The sequence below is a fragment of the Acanthaster planci genome, linkage group LG06 (assembly GCF_054643075.1).
Source record: "Acanthaster planci isolate LZ-2023a linkage group LG06, COTS_SCS, whole genome shotgun sequence".
Classification (NCBI taxonomy): domain Eukaryota; kingdom Metazoa; phylum Echinodermata; class Asteroidea; order Valvatida; family Acanthasteridae; genus Acanthaster; species Acanthaster planci.
Window position 1 is genome coordinate 10,805,556 of NC_141782.1, and position 16,387 is coordinate 10,821,942.

Genomic DNA, 16,387 nt, shown 5'->3' on the forward strand with positions numbered 1-16,387 from the left:
CATTTTCAAGCGGCACAACACAAGCTTTACTTGGAAGCTATTCAGATTAAGCTTGCAACACATCAGTACAGCTACAGACTGTTTTCTGGTTTTCCTTCCTCCATGTCCTCCATGATAAAAAAAAAAGCAAAGGAACAGGCCTACGTCACCACACAGCAGCAGTTGTCAGCGAGATTCTTGGTGACACATTTGCTGATCAAATCATGACAATAGGCCAACATGTAAATTACTTTCTGTCCTATATTGTACATTTTCGATCACAACAGCCTGTAAAATCCACATAAGAAAGAAGTTTTATGATGTGGGATTCACTTACCGCTTCAATTTCTTTCCCTCGCATTATAGTTTGAGGACTTTTATAAGTTAAATACGTAATTCCCCTTATTCGAATGCCATTATACGTACACTGTACATGTACGTGTATGTGCAATGTGTACCGTACATATACTCGTTTGATCGATGGTGACCAACCCGTGAGGTCACGTGACAACAGAACCAACCGGTGACGTCGCCTTCAGCTTGATGGTGTGCTGGCGCCCTTTATCTTTAGCGGTCTCCTTCATCTGTATGGCCGGCTCCGTGTTCACGTGCAGTACCGCACCTGTACCAGTTATCCCGCACACGCACGGACACACACCGGGGTTGAGCGGGCTCCACCCACTGCATTGTTTTTTTGTCGCAAGGTCGATGAATGGAAATAGAAATGACGTCACTCACCAGTTTTCATTGTCTCCATTTAAAGCTTAGTCACCCAACATGATGATGCGCGATATGTGACAAAGGGGAACTCCCCTTTGCGTCTTCCTGTGCGCTGTATATGTTAGTAATAATGGGAATTCCATTCAGATTTTCAGGGGGCCTGGATGCAGGTACAGCGCGGAAGCTTGGGAATCTCTAAGGGTACATAGTATGAGACATAAATAATGCTTAGGCATCACATGGGGGTTCCACCTTTGCCACATAATCGTGATGGGTATTACACTCAAAGCAACTGTGATCTAGTTGCCACACCTACCAATTTTTGACACAACAGTAATCAAAAAGTTAATTGTCTTTTTTAATATTTTGGCCTACTCAGCTATATCTATGCAAAGTGTAACTTTCAAATCTTCCTTTTCAGGAGTGTATCAATTAAGGCACCCAGTTTCCAGCTGATTTTCTTCTCTGTAAGTCATGCAGGCGGGGGGGGGGGTGTTCAGTTGGCACAGGAAGGCAAACAGCTTTAAGCATATTGTGGGTGAATTATTTTCTGCTGGGTGGGGCTGAGGCTATTCTTCATTCCTGAGTGAGTGCCACGCATGTTACTTCTCATAGTATTCCAAATGACAAAAACTCGCTGCTCGTTGAAGAGACAAACTCTTAAGTGTAGCCTCGAGGGAAAAACAAATTTATTTGTTTCACTGAGCAAATTAGCAAATACAAACAAACTCACAAAAGACATTGGGGTGTTCCACTTTTGATAAACTGTGGTTGCATGAAGTTTACCGATAGGCTGACATGTAGCATTCCTTTGTTTCAATTTAGCGTTTTCACTGTCTGCCAAAGGCAGTTTAACACTGCTCCTCTATGATTAATCAAAAAAACTCCCAATGCTCCTTTTTTCCTACTTGAAAATTTTCCAAACTCTTTTGAAAGTTGTCACTCCAGTAATACGGCTTGTTGCTGGCCTCAGTATTTCAACTCTCCCCCTCTTATCAATTCTGGGTCTTGACCAAGTCTAAAAATGTAGCCATCCGACATACTCAGGGGTGTTTAATCCATCTCCACTACCAAACTGGAAATGGTTTACCAAAATAATGTTTAAATCTTCGCAGTCACCAAAACAAAAGACATATCCCACACGGCCTTTAAGAAAATCTTTCCGTGTACAAAAGATGACTGTAAGAAACAAAACAGGGTCTACAAACTGTTCCATCTGTATCTTCTGTACTATTTTGTAATCCATTATTTGGTTTTGAAGGATCTTCTGGGATTGAGGATGGCAGAGCAAATTCACAACACTGTATTACCTTACTTGGGATATGAAACCCTTGTGAGATAAAGTAGAGAAATGTGACACACTTGATTCCTGAACACTGGAGGATTTCGGAGATGTCCAGAGAATACCAAAGCTAAATTGAGTACTGAATGAAGAATAAAAGGATGACTATGCAACTGGAATGACATCCGTTGACGGGACACATGCCATTTTCAGATTCAATGGCCTAGACAGTGGACACAGTTAATATGTTATGATTTTTCTACGTCGACTCTCCAAAGGGGTTGTCCTGGCCAACAAATGCAAGCATTTCTGGGGACGTTCCTGAGGAATACCCTCTTGCTTCTATTTGGCTTCTTTCTCGTCTTGGTATTGGTAGTGTAGGAGCTTGGTGTCTGTCTGTGAGATAAACTCCCATCCTGTCTCCTTCATGTGGTAGACTGTCAATGGAAAAGAAAACACATTTATTGGTCTGATTTCAGGGTGGGAATTTATCTTTGATTTGAAAAACGTTTACAAAAACTCGCTGACACTGTCAGAATGTTTCAACATTTAGCCAACACTTTACAGAGGCCGCCGCTGCCAACCTTAGTGTCTTCATACATGCATAATTACATAGTTCAAGAAGGCACATGGTCCAACCTATGTAAAAATGTAGATTGATGATGGGGCATTTAAAACAAGCAATATTTATTGTTTTAGAATTTTTTCTTAAAAATTATATGAATGCTAAAAGGGAAAACAAAACAGTGAATGACAGGCATCGTTTACAATAAAAATGAATGCCAGACTGCAACAATCAAAACATCAAACCTCTTAAAGGGACGGTTCTTTAAACATTTGGGAAAATCTGTAAGGGGATTTGGAACTGTTTTGTTTAAATGTTTAAACGTGTAAACGTCCCACCCTTAGTCTGACTGCATGCCATGGCTAGTCGCACATTGCGGGGGGCAGGTTCTTCGGTTAAAAAATTTGGGACCAAGTTGTGGAACCAAAATTTGTCCCTGTAACAAAATTTCTCCACGCACTAACTGTCATTCAACATACGTGTAATTCCCCATGACTGTGGTGTGAGTTTGGGTGCGCTTGTACATGGTGCTTTGTGGGACACCGGAAGGTACCCCACAAGGCAAGTTTTGATCCTTGTGGGGTACTAAAGTGGTACCCCACAAGAATTTCACAAAATAGACATTTCAAATTTACTAAAAAAGGAGGAATTTTCAAGTGCCATTCATTCATGAAGTGCTTTATATAAGGGACATACTGTCGAAATTTCAACCAAGTAAACTGAATTTGGTTGAAATGGCAGTGATTTGAAATTTTTTCTGTGTTGTGTGGGAGTTTTGTACACGAGAACAAAGGAAATACCCCACAAGTATATATATGTAAGGGTGGGTGGTCTTGCTCGTGTGTGACTCACATTCGTCTTGTTCAGTCAATGCAGCAGCTATTCAGGGCATCTTGCCAAAAGGGGACCGAAAAGTAAGCATGGCTTACATGTGAACAGAATGTGAGTGGAAAAAAGTGAAAATATTCCGCAGGTTGAGTGAAAACAGAAAGTCTTATTTTGGCCCAACCACACGCAACATGGAGTCTGTAATCATAAACATGTTTATTCAACTCCAAGTTACTTAAAATATTAGCACATCATGGCCAACTTCAATAAAGCACTCGCGAGATAGTAACTACGCCATGGGAAACGTATCCCCAAAGGGAAGCACTTGGTCAAATACCTTTCGACAGGTATTCCAAATAAACAAAAACGATGTAGTTGTATTGGAAAGTCTGTCAGATATCTAGAATTTTAAGCTCAACTGTGTCTCTGGAAAACAAAATGCCCTAAAATTGCAATTTCGTACTCTTGCCTGTGGCATGGCTTTGCACACTATTAAGTCAAAGTGTGGATGGGACTTACGGTTGACCACGCCTCCACTGTAGGCATCCCTGTGTGTGGCATGGTAGATTGCTCGCTGACCCAGTTCGTAGGCCTCTGGCACGGTCAGGTCATCTCGGTGGCCACTGTCCAGGACTCCATAGGCGTATGGCGAGCCGGACCCAACGGAGAAGAGCTTGTGGGTCAGTCTGCTGCCATCGCTGTCCACATAGTACAAGCCCGGTCCCTGTAAGGGTAAGGCACATGTTACACGTGTACTAGCGATGTTACAGTTATGGTTTTACGTGGTGAGAAAATTTTACGTGGTGAGAAAAGGTGATTTCAAAAACAGCCAAATGACAGGTTCGATTGGAACAGTTCATCCATAACTGTATGGAATTGTGTCTTCCACTCCATGAATGCGAAACATTCATACATGTATTTGCTTTGTACAATTCCTGAATATATTCTTGAAAGAAATCCCTGTAGAACCTGAAAACTTTCTTAAATATCCCGTCTGAATAAATCCTTGCGCATGCTCCCCCCCCCCGGGGTCAGAAATTTACCGTGACTGTGGACGGACAGGACGTCAATCGATGGGTTCACCTGCAGAATGGCATGTTCCAACCGTGCAGTGTGGCCATGCCAGCAGTTAGGATGAATCGTTTGTGTTCAAAATCTACAAGTCATACCAAATCCTGACCTTGAAGAAAAACTTACCGTTTTGTCCCAACCACATATCATTGTTCCCTGGAGAGAGAAATCCGAAGGAGAAAACAAAGATATTGAATTAATAATGCACTGCTTGGACGTCTGTGCCTTGTTATTGCAGTAAATGTACACCGGTGAAAAGACAATACTTAAGTATGGCTCGGATAACGCCGCCAACTCATCTCTGGTCCCTGAAATGCTTCAAGTCAACTAGAAAGTACAAGGTATTCAGCATTACCTTTGCCCAGATTCCTGAACAAGTGTTCAGGAATCAGGGCTCGTTGTGCACAAAAACCTGAACTTGTTCCTCAGGTTCATTCCTGCAACTGCAGGAAAGACCCAAATGCAGCAGCTTTGCGGCTGGACTACTGAACTTACCACGGACAGTCCCATGCCCTTGTAGTTGTACAAGATGTTGGCCAGCAGTTTTGAGGCCGCTGCTACCGATATTCTTTCTTTATTCCGCAATTCGTAAACTCTGGGAAGAGAAGATGCAATTGTCAAAAAAGAAAAGGTTATCGACTTGCCTCCGTGACGCTTCAACCACAGCGGTTAAGCTGGAGGTTGGAAATAGTAACGCAAATCTGAGAAGCTTCCGATGTAAAACAAAATAGCCTTCAGCAATATTTAAGCTGAAAAAAAAATGTTCTATGAAAGGTTACTCAAATAGCAACAACTCCTGGCCGTTTTTTTACAATTTGTAATCTGGAACCCTGCACTGCTACAAAGTACTAGAAGGTAGAGATCACTGTTTGGTCATCTCACATTAACAACTGCTGATGGAAAGTCAATTTACAAATACATGTACAGGAAAACGTACATCAAGAAGTGAGACAATTTATCTTATCTTTATGCTTGGGGCTATTTATGCAGGTGATGACGCAGTTAAGGTTTTTTTTACTTCCCAAGCTGATTTCTCGATGTTGGGATTGCCCAAGAGATGTCATTTTAAAAGGAGACCAGTGACTTATAGTAAAGATTGCGGTAACGCCATGTATTTATCTCTTCTTTGAGTATGTGTGGTTCTGAGAAGAACCGGGGAATAACTCGACGTTTCGAGTTCCCCGGTTATTCCCCGGTTCTTCTCAGAACCACACATACTCAAAGAAGAGATAAATACATGGTGTTACCGCAATCTTTACTATAAATCTAGTTTCTTTCACCATGAAAACCTTTAAGTCTTATAGACCAGTGATTGATAATTAATCTGCCGCAGGCTTCATTTACTAGATAAATCAAGAGAACAGTCTAATAAATCTGTTCACTTATCTCTGGGGTGCTGACCTGATGCATATCAGCTAGTTCAACAAAAACAAACTGCTCTACCTGCAGCGTTCTGCCAAAACGCGTTCCCAGAACATACAGTCTGCAGCTCCCCCGGCCATGGTGCCCAACAAATACGGGTTGATTTCAATAACTTTCTTGACTGTCTGAGAGGCTGTGGATCAGGAAATAAATAAAAAAGAGGTCCATACGTTGAGAAATGGCAGTGTGCACCCAACTAAGCTATTCACAACTGTTCACAAGCATTTTCCAATCACTGTGACACTTAAATATCACAGAGCATTCCAATCCTTGGACAAACCAAACACTCCAAACACATATGATCCACCAGCATGTGCATCCGTTTGGCCTGTTTGTTGATACAAAATATGCCAACGAGCAGTAAATATGAACGCAAACTGCACACTGCGTGTAATTCAGCTACAGGTATACAGGTGCAATTCATGCGCCATGTGCATGTATACAATGAGTGACATCTCAGAAATCTCAGATGACTCCTCCAGTGTTGTAGTCGAGACCACTTAAGACATTCACAAGACCACACAAGACCAACACAAGACCTCCTGTCTGAATTCAAGCCACAAGCTATTCAAATGAACTGCAACAAAAGCAATCCTTTGTCATTGTTCGCCCTGTCACTGGTGACTGGTCTTATGTCTGGTCTGACGCATGGTCTTATGTCTGCTCTGATGCATGGTCTTGTGTCTGGTCTGATGCATGGTCTTTTGAATGGTCTGATGCATGGTCTTGCGATGGTACCGACTACAACACTGGACTCCTCTCACCGTGTAATGCCCTGTGGTATACTACACACACGCATATATGCCAGATATGAGGCACACGTCTTAGGGGAATGTCTAACTTGCGAAGGGTGACACTGACAGGTCAAGTCTTGCCATGCCATATGTACGACATATTTAACCCTCCTAGGCTGAAGTCACTCTTTGGGTCACTTGGTAAACACCTCAAAGAAGCACAGCTGTGTTGTGTTGTGCACTGCACTAACTGTCCCTCACAGGAATATCAGATTGCACTTTTGTGCTGCCCAACAACGGTGCTTCACTGTTTCATGTGCATAACTGTGCAGTAAACCAAATGCAGTGAAGAGGACTGCACAAAAGACCCTGGGTCATTTTGTGCTGACAACCTACTGTGTACACACTGAACCTGTGCATGTTTGAGTTCCATATAGAAACTACATGCTCACCAGTGACTGTGGGCATTTGTGCACATTTGTGCTGTAAAACCATAGGAGGGTTAATAAATAGAAAAAAAAAATTGAAAAAGTATTACTGGATCAGCAAATAAAGAACTTTTTTCAGGTCTGTCCGGTTACAATTTGATTTTCAGAAATGTATTTGCATTGCTGTATAACTGACAAGGATTATTTCTGAACCGGGGCTGGGATGAGAATCTTTAAAAGTACTCCCAAATGCCCCACCTATTGATGCCAATGTACACTACACACTGTCACACATGCTATTTACAAACAGCCTAGATTTGCCAAGATTTTCCAAAGCCAAATTATATTGGGTTACCAGTCAACATATGTTACATACAACTGCTATGACCGGTGCTCAGCTCAGTTTGCAAAGTGTATTAATTTCCTTTATCTTGTAAATGTGAAGCTCCATGAATGCTCCCCCATATTACAAGTCTCTTGCATTTTTGTGTCCAGGGTTTTTTAGCTATGTGAAATACAAATGAAACTGTCCCTTGTTTGTCACACTCACCGATGTAGTTGCCGGCTGTTGCCCGGGAATCTACTGCTATAATGACTCCATGCTGGAACTTGAAACCCAGCGTGGTGGTCCCATGGAGGAACTCAATCTTTGGAGAGGATCCGTCCCCTCCCGAGAAGTTTTTCAGGAATTCCGCAGGCTGGAAATTGGGATGAATTTAATATTAGATTTGGATCTGGTACATGTAAATCGAATAGCCTCACTCAACTTTCTCGAATGGAAGCTGCACTATGATTGGCTTGATTGCCTCTATGCCGATGACCAATCATAGCACGTCTTTCAGTTGCGGGTGACAGGAAGAAAAGAAAATGGTTGGAGCCATTTTGCAATTGATCAAGCTGTCGTGTTACCGACAATGATCAAGAGAGTCAATTTTCAGGGGTGTGGATTGGCAAAATACTCGTAGATTTCACCATTTTAATGAGATACAAGGTGAATAAACATGCCCAGTAAATACATAACCTCACCAGGAAGGGTTGTATGACATTTTGTTGCATGCATAGATGTATCTGTGATGGCAGAGTAGGTTGGCACAATCGAAACAGCGAAAACTGTGTTTATATGAGCTGCACATGTCTATCTCTCAGGTTTATAAAAAACTTACAGTTCTGGAAGTAAAGTTCCAGACAGAAAAGTGGGCACAATTACAGAATACTGCACAACTTATCTATCCCAGCATGCCCACTTCGCTTCTACCTCATATTAGTTGAAGCCACGCAACATCAAAGCAGCCAACAGAATACGTCACTGCACAGACAATGTTTGAGATGAGCCTGGCTTTGACCTTGACCGTTCATGTCTTGGAAGTCATTTTCATGTTGCGGAGTATTCTGTCATTGCGGAGTATGATAAGTGGCATCCGTCATGTCCGTATACGGAATTCTTTCTCTTTTAAAGTGAATGACCGGTGTACAACTCATTGGAGCCACAGCAACCGAGCTTTGTGCTGGTCAGGAAACCGTCCCACAGTGTTACAATCCCCCAAAATTAGGACCTGTGAGTCACATAGAGTGTGGATCACAGTCCTATCCTTCCCCCTGGAAAAATCATAACCCCCAGTCGCCCCCTCACTTGCATTTCAGAGACGGAAACATTTTCAAACCCACATTCCTAGTCCTGAGGATGCCATTATTGATGCCTACAAAATCCAAGTCAGCTGTTGGGGAAAAGCCTACACAGGGAAAATTTCTCTTCTTTTGTAGGCCTAGCGTACACATCATCACATGCATTCTCACAGTTGGGATGACATCACAGAGTCTGGTTTCTTCTCTCTGATTGGTCAGTTGGTGGATGTTCCATATGTCACACTTGAAACTCAGAGGGGCAAATATAGTGTTGTGGTCTATGACTGAGAAAAACCTGAATTAGGGCTTATTGACTAAACTCTTATCAAACATGTCAAATGTGCCCCAAATTTCGCTACATGTTTTTATGCCCTATGAATATCTCCCACACTGTACCGAAATGGTTTCAGTTATTTTTTATCATGTTGCAGGAAAAAAGGAAGAAAGCATGCAAATCCCTGTACAAAAGTGAATGGAGAGTTGCCCCTTTGCCTAACCCAGATTGCACATTGTTTTCATTTGATTACTATCCCTCCGAGACGTAGTACAGTCAGGGAGTCCACCTGGGTTACCCCTTTGCCAAGGTGTGAGTGCAATAATTTTAAATGGAACATTGACCACAAGAATATCCTGATGTGACCAGTGTCACTGGCATGACTGCACCCTACAGGCCATAGGCCCTCAGGCTTTATCATATATAGGCCTAGGCTCGTATGTCCATGGAGGAAGGATCCCCTCCTTCCTCCATGGTAGGCCTACTTGTTTGTCCAATAATCCAGTTACTACTATTAGTATTACTAAGCCCCACTTTAGTGTGAAGCCCCCGCTCAGAATCCTGGCTATGCCATTGAGTCCAAGTAACTTGGACTCAACAATTTACAAATCGCCTTTTTTTATTTACGGGCCTACTACGAACATGACGAAAGTACTAGGTTAATATTTGGTATACAATGGTAACATGTTAAAAAAGGCGATTCGTATGCTACTACTACTAGTACTACTAATGTTGAGCCCAACGGATTAGGCTGCTACACTAACTACAACAAGTGCAAAGCAAACCTCGGCAACTGCTGGAACTGTAAATTTCGGATTTTCTAAAGGGTCATCTTGCAGCAAGTTTACGTCCGTACACTGTCGGATTTTTGCTCCAAATCCTCCCGACCCTTTGTGGAAGTTAAGGCCGCATACATTCTCGAGCGCCATGATTGATAAATTGGATTTTTGCACATCATGCATGTCGGGCGCCCTCTGCAGTTGGCTTATTGAAAGTAGGTGTGTTGGTGTCGTCTGCAGCAAGCGATTGTTACATCCATTGCCTTAAACAAATAGCCCCAAAGTCCCTGTCATTCTGACTTCTTCTTCTCTCCAGCCGGCCCAGGCCAACAGCTAGCACTGGTCTTCTGTCAAGTCTCAGTGATCTTGTCTCGCAATCATTCACGCTGCTTCAAAAATGACTGCTTTAGTGTGCAGGACTGCACTAAAGCAGGTAAGAATACGTGTAGGCCTAGGCTTATTTCACACGTACATGTACATGTACATGATCACGCAGGCTAACTTTCTGACTTCAGTTTAGGGCCGGAGAGTTAGGCCTACTAGATAAACTTTAAGTTTTTGTAAGGTTATTTGTCTGTTGTGTTTTTTCTACTTTCATCAAGTTACATTTGTAGATGAACCAGTCCATGAATTGGCTGCCAATTTGACGCCAGTGTAGTGGCAGTGCACATTGGAGGATCACGTACTAACTGTTTATGTAGAAGTTTATATTGCCCCAAAATATTTGATGTTGAAATGATTTTTACTTAACCTATACAAGAAGAAGAATGGGAAGGGTTCTATATACAGACACCAGTAATTATTCCCTACAGCGACCTATTCAGAAAGCAAACACATGTCCAGAAAAGTTCAAATTAGGAGGGAAAAACTAAGTTGTTTACTTAAAAAAACTTAGAAAAACTTACAAAAAAATTTTCAGACCAGTCTCATAGTGGCGTCCGTATATGGAACTCTTTCCAGAAAAATACCTCCTATTGCTGTTTTTAAGTTCATCAATGAATTTTCCTTGACTCAACGTAGGATTTCGTTTTGTTTTCTTCAGAGGGGATGGTGTGAACAGAATTCCCTGACTCAGGATATCCCTGGGTGTCATTATTCAAGCATGTAGTATATCCGACACCTCTTTTTGATTGTCAGATTCCGGCGCTCATCATCCCAGGCAGAAATTTCTCATCAAGCCCGATGAGCTCTGGCAAGATCTATGAGCTGCGCACGTACACGTTCAAACCGGCCCACTTCCGGGAATATCTGGACCTGACTAAGGAGAAATTGCACCTGCGGACTGCTCTCTCCAAACTGTATGGCTTTTGGGTCACGGAGCTTGGAGGAATCAATGAAGTCAATCACATCTGGGAGTTTGGTAATGTGGTAACATGCTTCTAATTGGGGCTTTGCAGAGCACTGGCTTTTGACAAGTGTACATGTATGTGTTGGGCATGATTGATTGATCAGCATGATTTCATGATCTAGTGCTGCGCTATATCAATCCTTCAGGGATCTCTGACTTTGCTTTCCTTTTTGAAGCAACCTTCCACAAACGGTGAATTAGGAAGAAAAAGCAATCATTTGAAGGTGACATTATTGACAGATCTCACACGACAAGATGAAGTGATTGTGCAGGTGATGTGCAGATCAATTGCCTGCACCCAGCGTATCTACTTGAAGATTCTTTAAGGGGAAGATATTTCTCCATTCCTGTATCCCTTGAATGAGTACAGACACCAGAAGCTGATTCAAAGAATTTCCTCCACCAAACAGATAGCTTTGGCCACCGCACTGGAGTCCGGCAGAAGCTCGCTGCGGACCAGACATGGAACGAGTCGTACTTTAGCAAGATCACACCTCTCCTTGTGAAGCAGGAAAACACCGTCCTCTTGGCATCTTCATTGAAACAAGTGGAAGATTCCCCTGTCGCAGAGGGAGGTGGGTGCTGGTCTTGGCATCACGGTGATGATAATAAAAAAGAAACATTCACATTCCCTTCAATCTTTTTTTCAATCCGCTAATTTTTTGATGGAAGGATTAATCAACAAAATTGCCTGTAATTGCAGTCTGTCTTGAGGATGGTTTCGCTAAAGTGTCTTGGCAAGTCATTGAATGCACTGTGTGTAGCTTTAAACTACAACCTGTCTCTGTAGTTAAACTTCATTTTCCACTAGTTGAGAATGTTTGAGATTTTTGGCTGGTAGTGAATTTGATACAGGTGAATCAAATAGGAAGATGTAACCAAACATTTGATGCACGAGTCAATGGATTTAGTAACTGATTAATATTTTGGGCCTACATTTAGTTTGTCAACCTAGACTATTTTTCTTGACTGTCTGTCATGTTCCAATGAACTCCAAATACATGAGCTTTGTTGTACCTTTGAGAACCAAGAAAGAAATTCATTACCACGTTGTTCGAAGCAGGCATTTTCAATCGGTTTTCAAGTGGAAAATAATCCGCTCCAAGCAGGAACAAAAGAAGGTGTGTTTTGAAATGAAATGGATAGTCATATGGTACATAGGCTGCAGCCGAATCTCTTGTCTAGAGCTTGGTCTAGGTCTTCGCTCCATTGGAAATGCATGGAGACGCGTAGACAATAGACCTAGCCGCAGCTCTGGAAGCCTGTTTCGGACACGGCCTTATTCACTGCATAAGCATGCAAGTTTATGCACGTTTGATGCAGAGCATGCTGAGTACGCACAACGAACATAGCCTGGCATGATTGGTCTTCGCGTGTATGCTGAATGCGTGCAAGAACCCATTTGGAAAACTTGGTACCATTTGTCTTTCTTTTGCCGTTGACGTTGCACTTCAGCTCGGGGCAGATACTATTGGGAACTGACCTCAGTGAAGCTTAAATTTTCAAGGGGGTGTTGTGAGTACCACCTAAGAAATGGGGTTCTGAGTGTTTGGTGCTCTGTACAAACAGGTGTGTATGAGCTTTGCCAGTCTGAAGCCAAACCGGGCAGTGAGGATCTCCTGATGCAAGCGATCTCCAAGCGGGCGGAGTTTGTCGTGACAACCGGGGGTGGCAAACTGATGGGGCTTTTCTCCACCGATGTTGGCCACAATAACAGAAGTAAGAAAACCAAATTAGCATCAAGTAGTCTAAGAGGGAATTGAGATTGTATTTCAAACACTTAGCTTCCTAGATCCTTCAAAATCCACCAAGGGGGTTTAGTTATCATTGTTTTACATGGGATCTGATACCCGTGGAAAGTTCATAAGCATTGTTGTAGAATATGCCGAGGGTTGCTTTGTACGTTCTTGACACATAACCTCAAGTAAAAAAAAAAAATAAACCAACAATTGCCTGTTGCAGTCTGTGTCGTTCATATTACCACTTTGAGAATAATAGTTTTAAAAGTTTATTTAGTGATGGGAATGGTTGAGACCAGTCCCCTCTTCACATTCCAGTGAGTAGATTGGGAACCAGCACGTAATTTACAATGTAACTCATTTATTCAGCTCCAAGAGACCCCAGAGCTATCCCGGTTTTTTACCTCAGAGATGAGTGATTTTGGAGGATTGAAGATAAGCCTCCGGCACACCACAATCAAAACTTGGCGAGGCAACTTTGGCAATGCATTTGGTGCTTGTATTGTCTCACGTCTGATTTTCAAAAACAAAATATTCATTATCAAATTGTAAATTTTACTCTTCAATCTTTGTAGTTTATCATCTATGGAGTTATGAGAGCATGGACAGAAGACGCGAAACAAACATTGCTCTGATGGAGTCTGCCAAAGGTACAGAAAAATTGAAAAATGTTGGGCCAATTCTGGTCAGTACTTGTTCAGGCAGAAAATCCCTGCGAAGAGTAATGGTTAGCATGTTTCACACATTTGCTAGCAATTTGAGCATGAGTATATCTGGTTATTTTCAGATTCCTGTGCTATAAGCTTGGAACTGTGATCAGCAGTGCCAAACTCTCTGCATAGCATGCAGAGTAACAAAATTGGGTTCTGCTTATTACAGAAATTTACTGAGCACACTATACATGTAGCTGTCCTTAGCAAAACTAGTAAGCAGTCTAAATGGCATATGATGTGTATACATGCATGAATGTGCCATGGGACCAGTTGCCAATTTCACAGAGAGTCTAACCTCAGAAGAATGCTAACACTGGGAACACTCGCTTAGCAAAAACTGCCTACCAGCCAAAATGCAATGTGATATGTGTTTTGCTTTGTAACTGGTTCTCAGTGTTTAGGATATGAATTTGTTAAGCACTGTTTCCTGGTAAGAAGCTCCATATGTTGGACACCAATGAAATAATGTATTGATTGTTCGCATCTGATGCCATAAGTTTGTAAACAGAAGTTTGTGTTTTGCTAGCCTGATTCACACAAGTGTACGATAGGCTCAGTAGCCTACCACTCTTCCCCCAAATGTTGGCATGTCAGTACAGTGAAAGAAACAATATCCTTGCTGTTATTACATGTAGGACTGCAGATTTTTGATGATTTCACCAATGAGCCAGTTTGGTACTCAACTTGAGAATGTCAGTACACATGCAAAGCCGGCCCTATCAGCACGGTGCTGGCCCACTCACACAAAGTGGGTATGTTCAAAGGTGGCATGACATCAGGTGTTCTTGAACAACCTTTTCATTTTGAAATACAAAACTGACTCGGTGTTTTCTTTTCTCGTAGCTTTCTTTGCATAGTGGTGTTGGTGAATGTAAAGTGCAGATGAGGAATCCCCCAAATTGCTTTCTGTCAAGATCATGATAGTAATTTTTCAGGCATTTTTATTTCACCCATTTTCTGCCACCGACCCCATTGTGCATAGGAAAATCAGAAAGAAAGGAGGATTAGTGAGAACCCTGTCCCTTCTGACTTTGTCCTGTTTCAGATTATACCAAAGAGCTGAATGATCACGTGATCAGCACTTCAAACAAGCTGATGATTCCGTTTCCAGTCTCTCCTCTGAAGTAGAATTGGTGTCAGTGCATTCCTCCTGGGAAATCCCGTCAAGCAGTCCTAGGTTTCATTCGGAAAAATGGAGAGTGCCTCGTGAATTTTAGATTTATTTACAGTGCGTAATCTCCTATGGGGAGAAGCTTGTTGGAATCACTCATGTGGCAAAATCAGTGGCATTATATGGCATTAAGAAAATGTCAACCATCTCTACATTTCTTTGAACAGTAAATTTTGTGCATTCATTTGTACTTATGATTGGTGTATTTGCCCCACTTTATACTCGATTTTAAAAACTATAGGTAACTGATCATAACTTCTATGTATCCACTGCCCACTGTATACCTCATTTTTGGTAATTTGTTTATAAAGTCACCTTGTAAAGTATGCTGTCTATTTTCAAGAATTTTATTGTATAGGAAAGATCAGATATATTTTAAAGACTTTTTAAAATGCCAGTAACTGACCATAACTTCCACGTGATGTACCACTGCACACCTAATATGTGATACAAATTTGTTAATAAAATCATACTGTAGTGTTCTGTGCATTCTATTTTTCGAAATTTAATGTCATAATGTAAGGTATGTTTTAAAGACTTTTTCTAATCATGGAAACAGAATTCTAAGGCCACCTGTTTTAATTGGGTTGCAGATTAGCTCGTTTAATGTTTTTAACAAATTCAGTTCTAGCCATTTTTTATTTTATTTTTTCTGCGAAACTTCTTATTACCACAATAACAGCACAAAAAGGTACTGAATTGTGGAATCTACACTAGTTTATGGTAAAATCTCACAGCATAAGTGTTTTTTTAAAAATCCTCTCTGGGTCTGTAGTCTGTGTCCTTGTTTATCAACCCATTGAGACAGAAGCATGGCTGTTTTCCATTTGAAAGTTAATTGAATTGATTTTGATTCCATCCCCTGACACTACCTCCTGGCAATGAAAACTTAGAAGAAAGTGTGACCTAATGAAAGACCTTGAGAATAAAATCAAGTACCATGTGTACAAATATAGTTGCACATTGATGAACTGCAGACTTTTTGTCATTCCATATTTAGATGTTGGAATTTCTTTAACCCTAACAGTCCTCAGTCCTCCAAGAGGTGAAGGATTGAGGACTGTTAGGGTTAACTATGAACTGAAAAGTAATACTTTATTAGCAGTGGAATACTTTGCAAGAGAAAACTGTTTTTGAAAAGTCTTAATGGACTCACTTGCCTATCCCTGGGAAAAAAACTTTAAAAGTAGCCAAAGAAAAAAAAATTGGAAAGTAACAGAAATAAAAAAAAACATTTAGAGGATGAAAATCACCAACTCACTAAACCAAAACTGATTGATTCCTACCCTGGAAAAAAGTGGTTTGCCCCCCCCCCCGCAAAAACTCTTGGAGATGCCCATAATAGGGCTACAACAAAGAGTGACGAGAAAGGAAAACTAGGAGAGGGGTGGCAATTTTGTGGAGCTCTAAAGCACAAGAATTTCCCGAGCAAAGTAAGTTAGTATCATTCAGCAATTTACCATTTTGAGTGTTGTAGGGGGCCCTGCTCCCTGCCTCTCCGGGAAAAAAAAGGAAAAGAAAAAATGAGGGAATTAGGAAGGGGAGGAAGGGGAGGGGATGAAAAATCACCAATTTGCAAAACAGTATTTTTGTATTAATTATTGAGGCCAGTTAGTAGTGTGATGAGTGGATGGATGATATGGTATACGAAGGCTCGTTTTCAGTTGATCTGGATATCGACTCGCAGTCATATTTAAAGCATACGGCTATA

The 16,387-nt window shown here is 41.5% G+C and overlaps 3 protein-coding genes across 4 annotated transcripts in view; 1 reads left to right on the forward strand and 2 right to left on the reverse strand.

The window, feature by feature from the left end:
- LOC110987831 (E3 ubiquitin-protein ligase Su(dx)-like) overlaps positions 1 to 472 on the reverse strand; it is a 29,898-nt gene extending 29,426 nt beyond the window's left edge. Inside the window, exon 1 of one of the 2 annotated variants that reach the window (XM_022250938.2) lies at positions 317 to 472. The gene's annotated coding sequence lies outside the window, so the exon portion shown is untranslated. The remainder of the gene's footprint in view (positions 1 to 316) is intronic. The other variant, XM_022250939.2, reaches the window with a different exon arrangement.
- An 887-nt stretch (positions 473 to 1,359) lies between these two features.
- psmb5 (proteasome 20S subunit beta 5) lies at positions 1,360 to 9,875 on the reverse strand. Its single transcript, XM_022250954.2, has 7 exons — positions 9,712 to 9,875; positions 7,580 to 7,727; positions 5,889 to 6,000; positions 4,941 to 5,040; positions 4,572 to 4,601; positions 3,894 to 4,098; positions 1,360 to 2,418 (listed from the first exon to the last, which is right to left on the reverse strand). The coding sequence occupies exons 1-7, from the start codon at positions 9,853 to 9,855 to the stop codon at positions 2,324 to 2,326; spliced, it is 834 nt and encodes a 277-aa protein (XP_022106646.1). The 5' UTR covers positions 9,856 to 9,875; the 3' UTR covers positions 1,360 to 2,323.
- A 31-nt stretch (positions 9,876 to 9,906) lies between these two features.
- LOC110987845 (protein NipSnap homolog 3A-like) lies at positions 9,907 to 15,631 on the forward strand. Its single transcript, XM_022250955.2, has 6 exons — positions 9,907 to 10,138; positions 10,843 to 11,065; positions 11,464 to 11,628; positions 12,623 to 12,772; positions 13,368 to 13,442; positions 14,551 to 15,631. The coding sequence occupies exons 1-6, from the start codon at positions 10,103 to 10,105 to the stop codon at positions 14,631 to 14,633; spliced, it is 732 nt and encodes a 243-aa protein (XP_022106647.2). The 5' UTR covers positions 9,907 to 10,102; the 3' UTR covers positions 14,634 to 15,631.
- The last annotated feature ends 756 nt before the right edge of the window (positions 15,632 to 16,387 follow it).

Bases quoted from the DNA above. Each gene is read 5' to 3' on its own strand.
- psmb5 (XM_022250954.2), bottom strand. From the start codon at position 9,855: ATGGCGCTCGAGAATGTATGCGGCCTTAACTTCCACAAAGGGTCGGGA. The intron at 6,001-7,579 runs GTGAGTGTGACA...CCTGATCCACAG, and splicing joins AACAGCCGGCAACTACATCG to CCTCTCAGACAGTCAAGAAA. The intron at 4,099-4,571 runs GTAAGTTTTTCT...TTACCCTTACAG, and splicing joins TATGTGGTTGGGACAAAACG to GGACCGGGCTTGTACTATGT.
- LOC110987845 (XM_022250955.2), top strand. From the start codon at position 10,103: ATGACTGCTTTAGTGTGCAGGACTGCACTAAAGCAG. The intron at 10,139-10,842 runs GTAAGAATACGT...TTTGATTGTCAG, and splicing joins GCAGGACTGCACTAAAGCAG to ATTCCGGCGCTCATCATCCC. The intron at 12,773-13,367 runs GTAAGAAAACCA...CAATCTTTGTAG, and splicing joins TGTTGGCCACAATAACAGAA to TTTATCATCTATGGAGTTAT.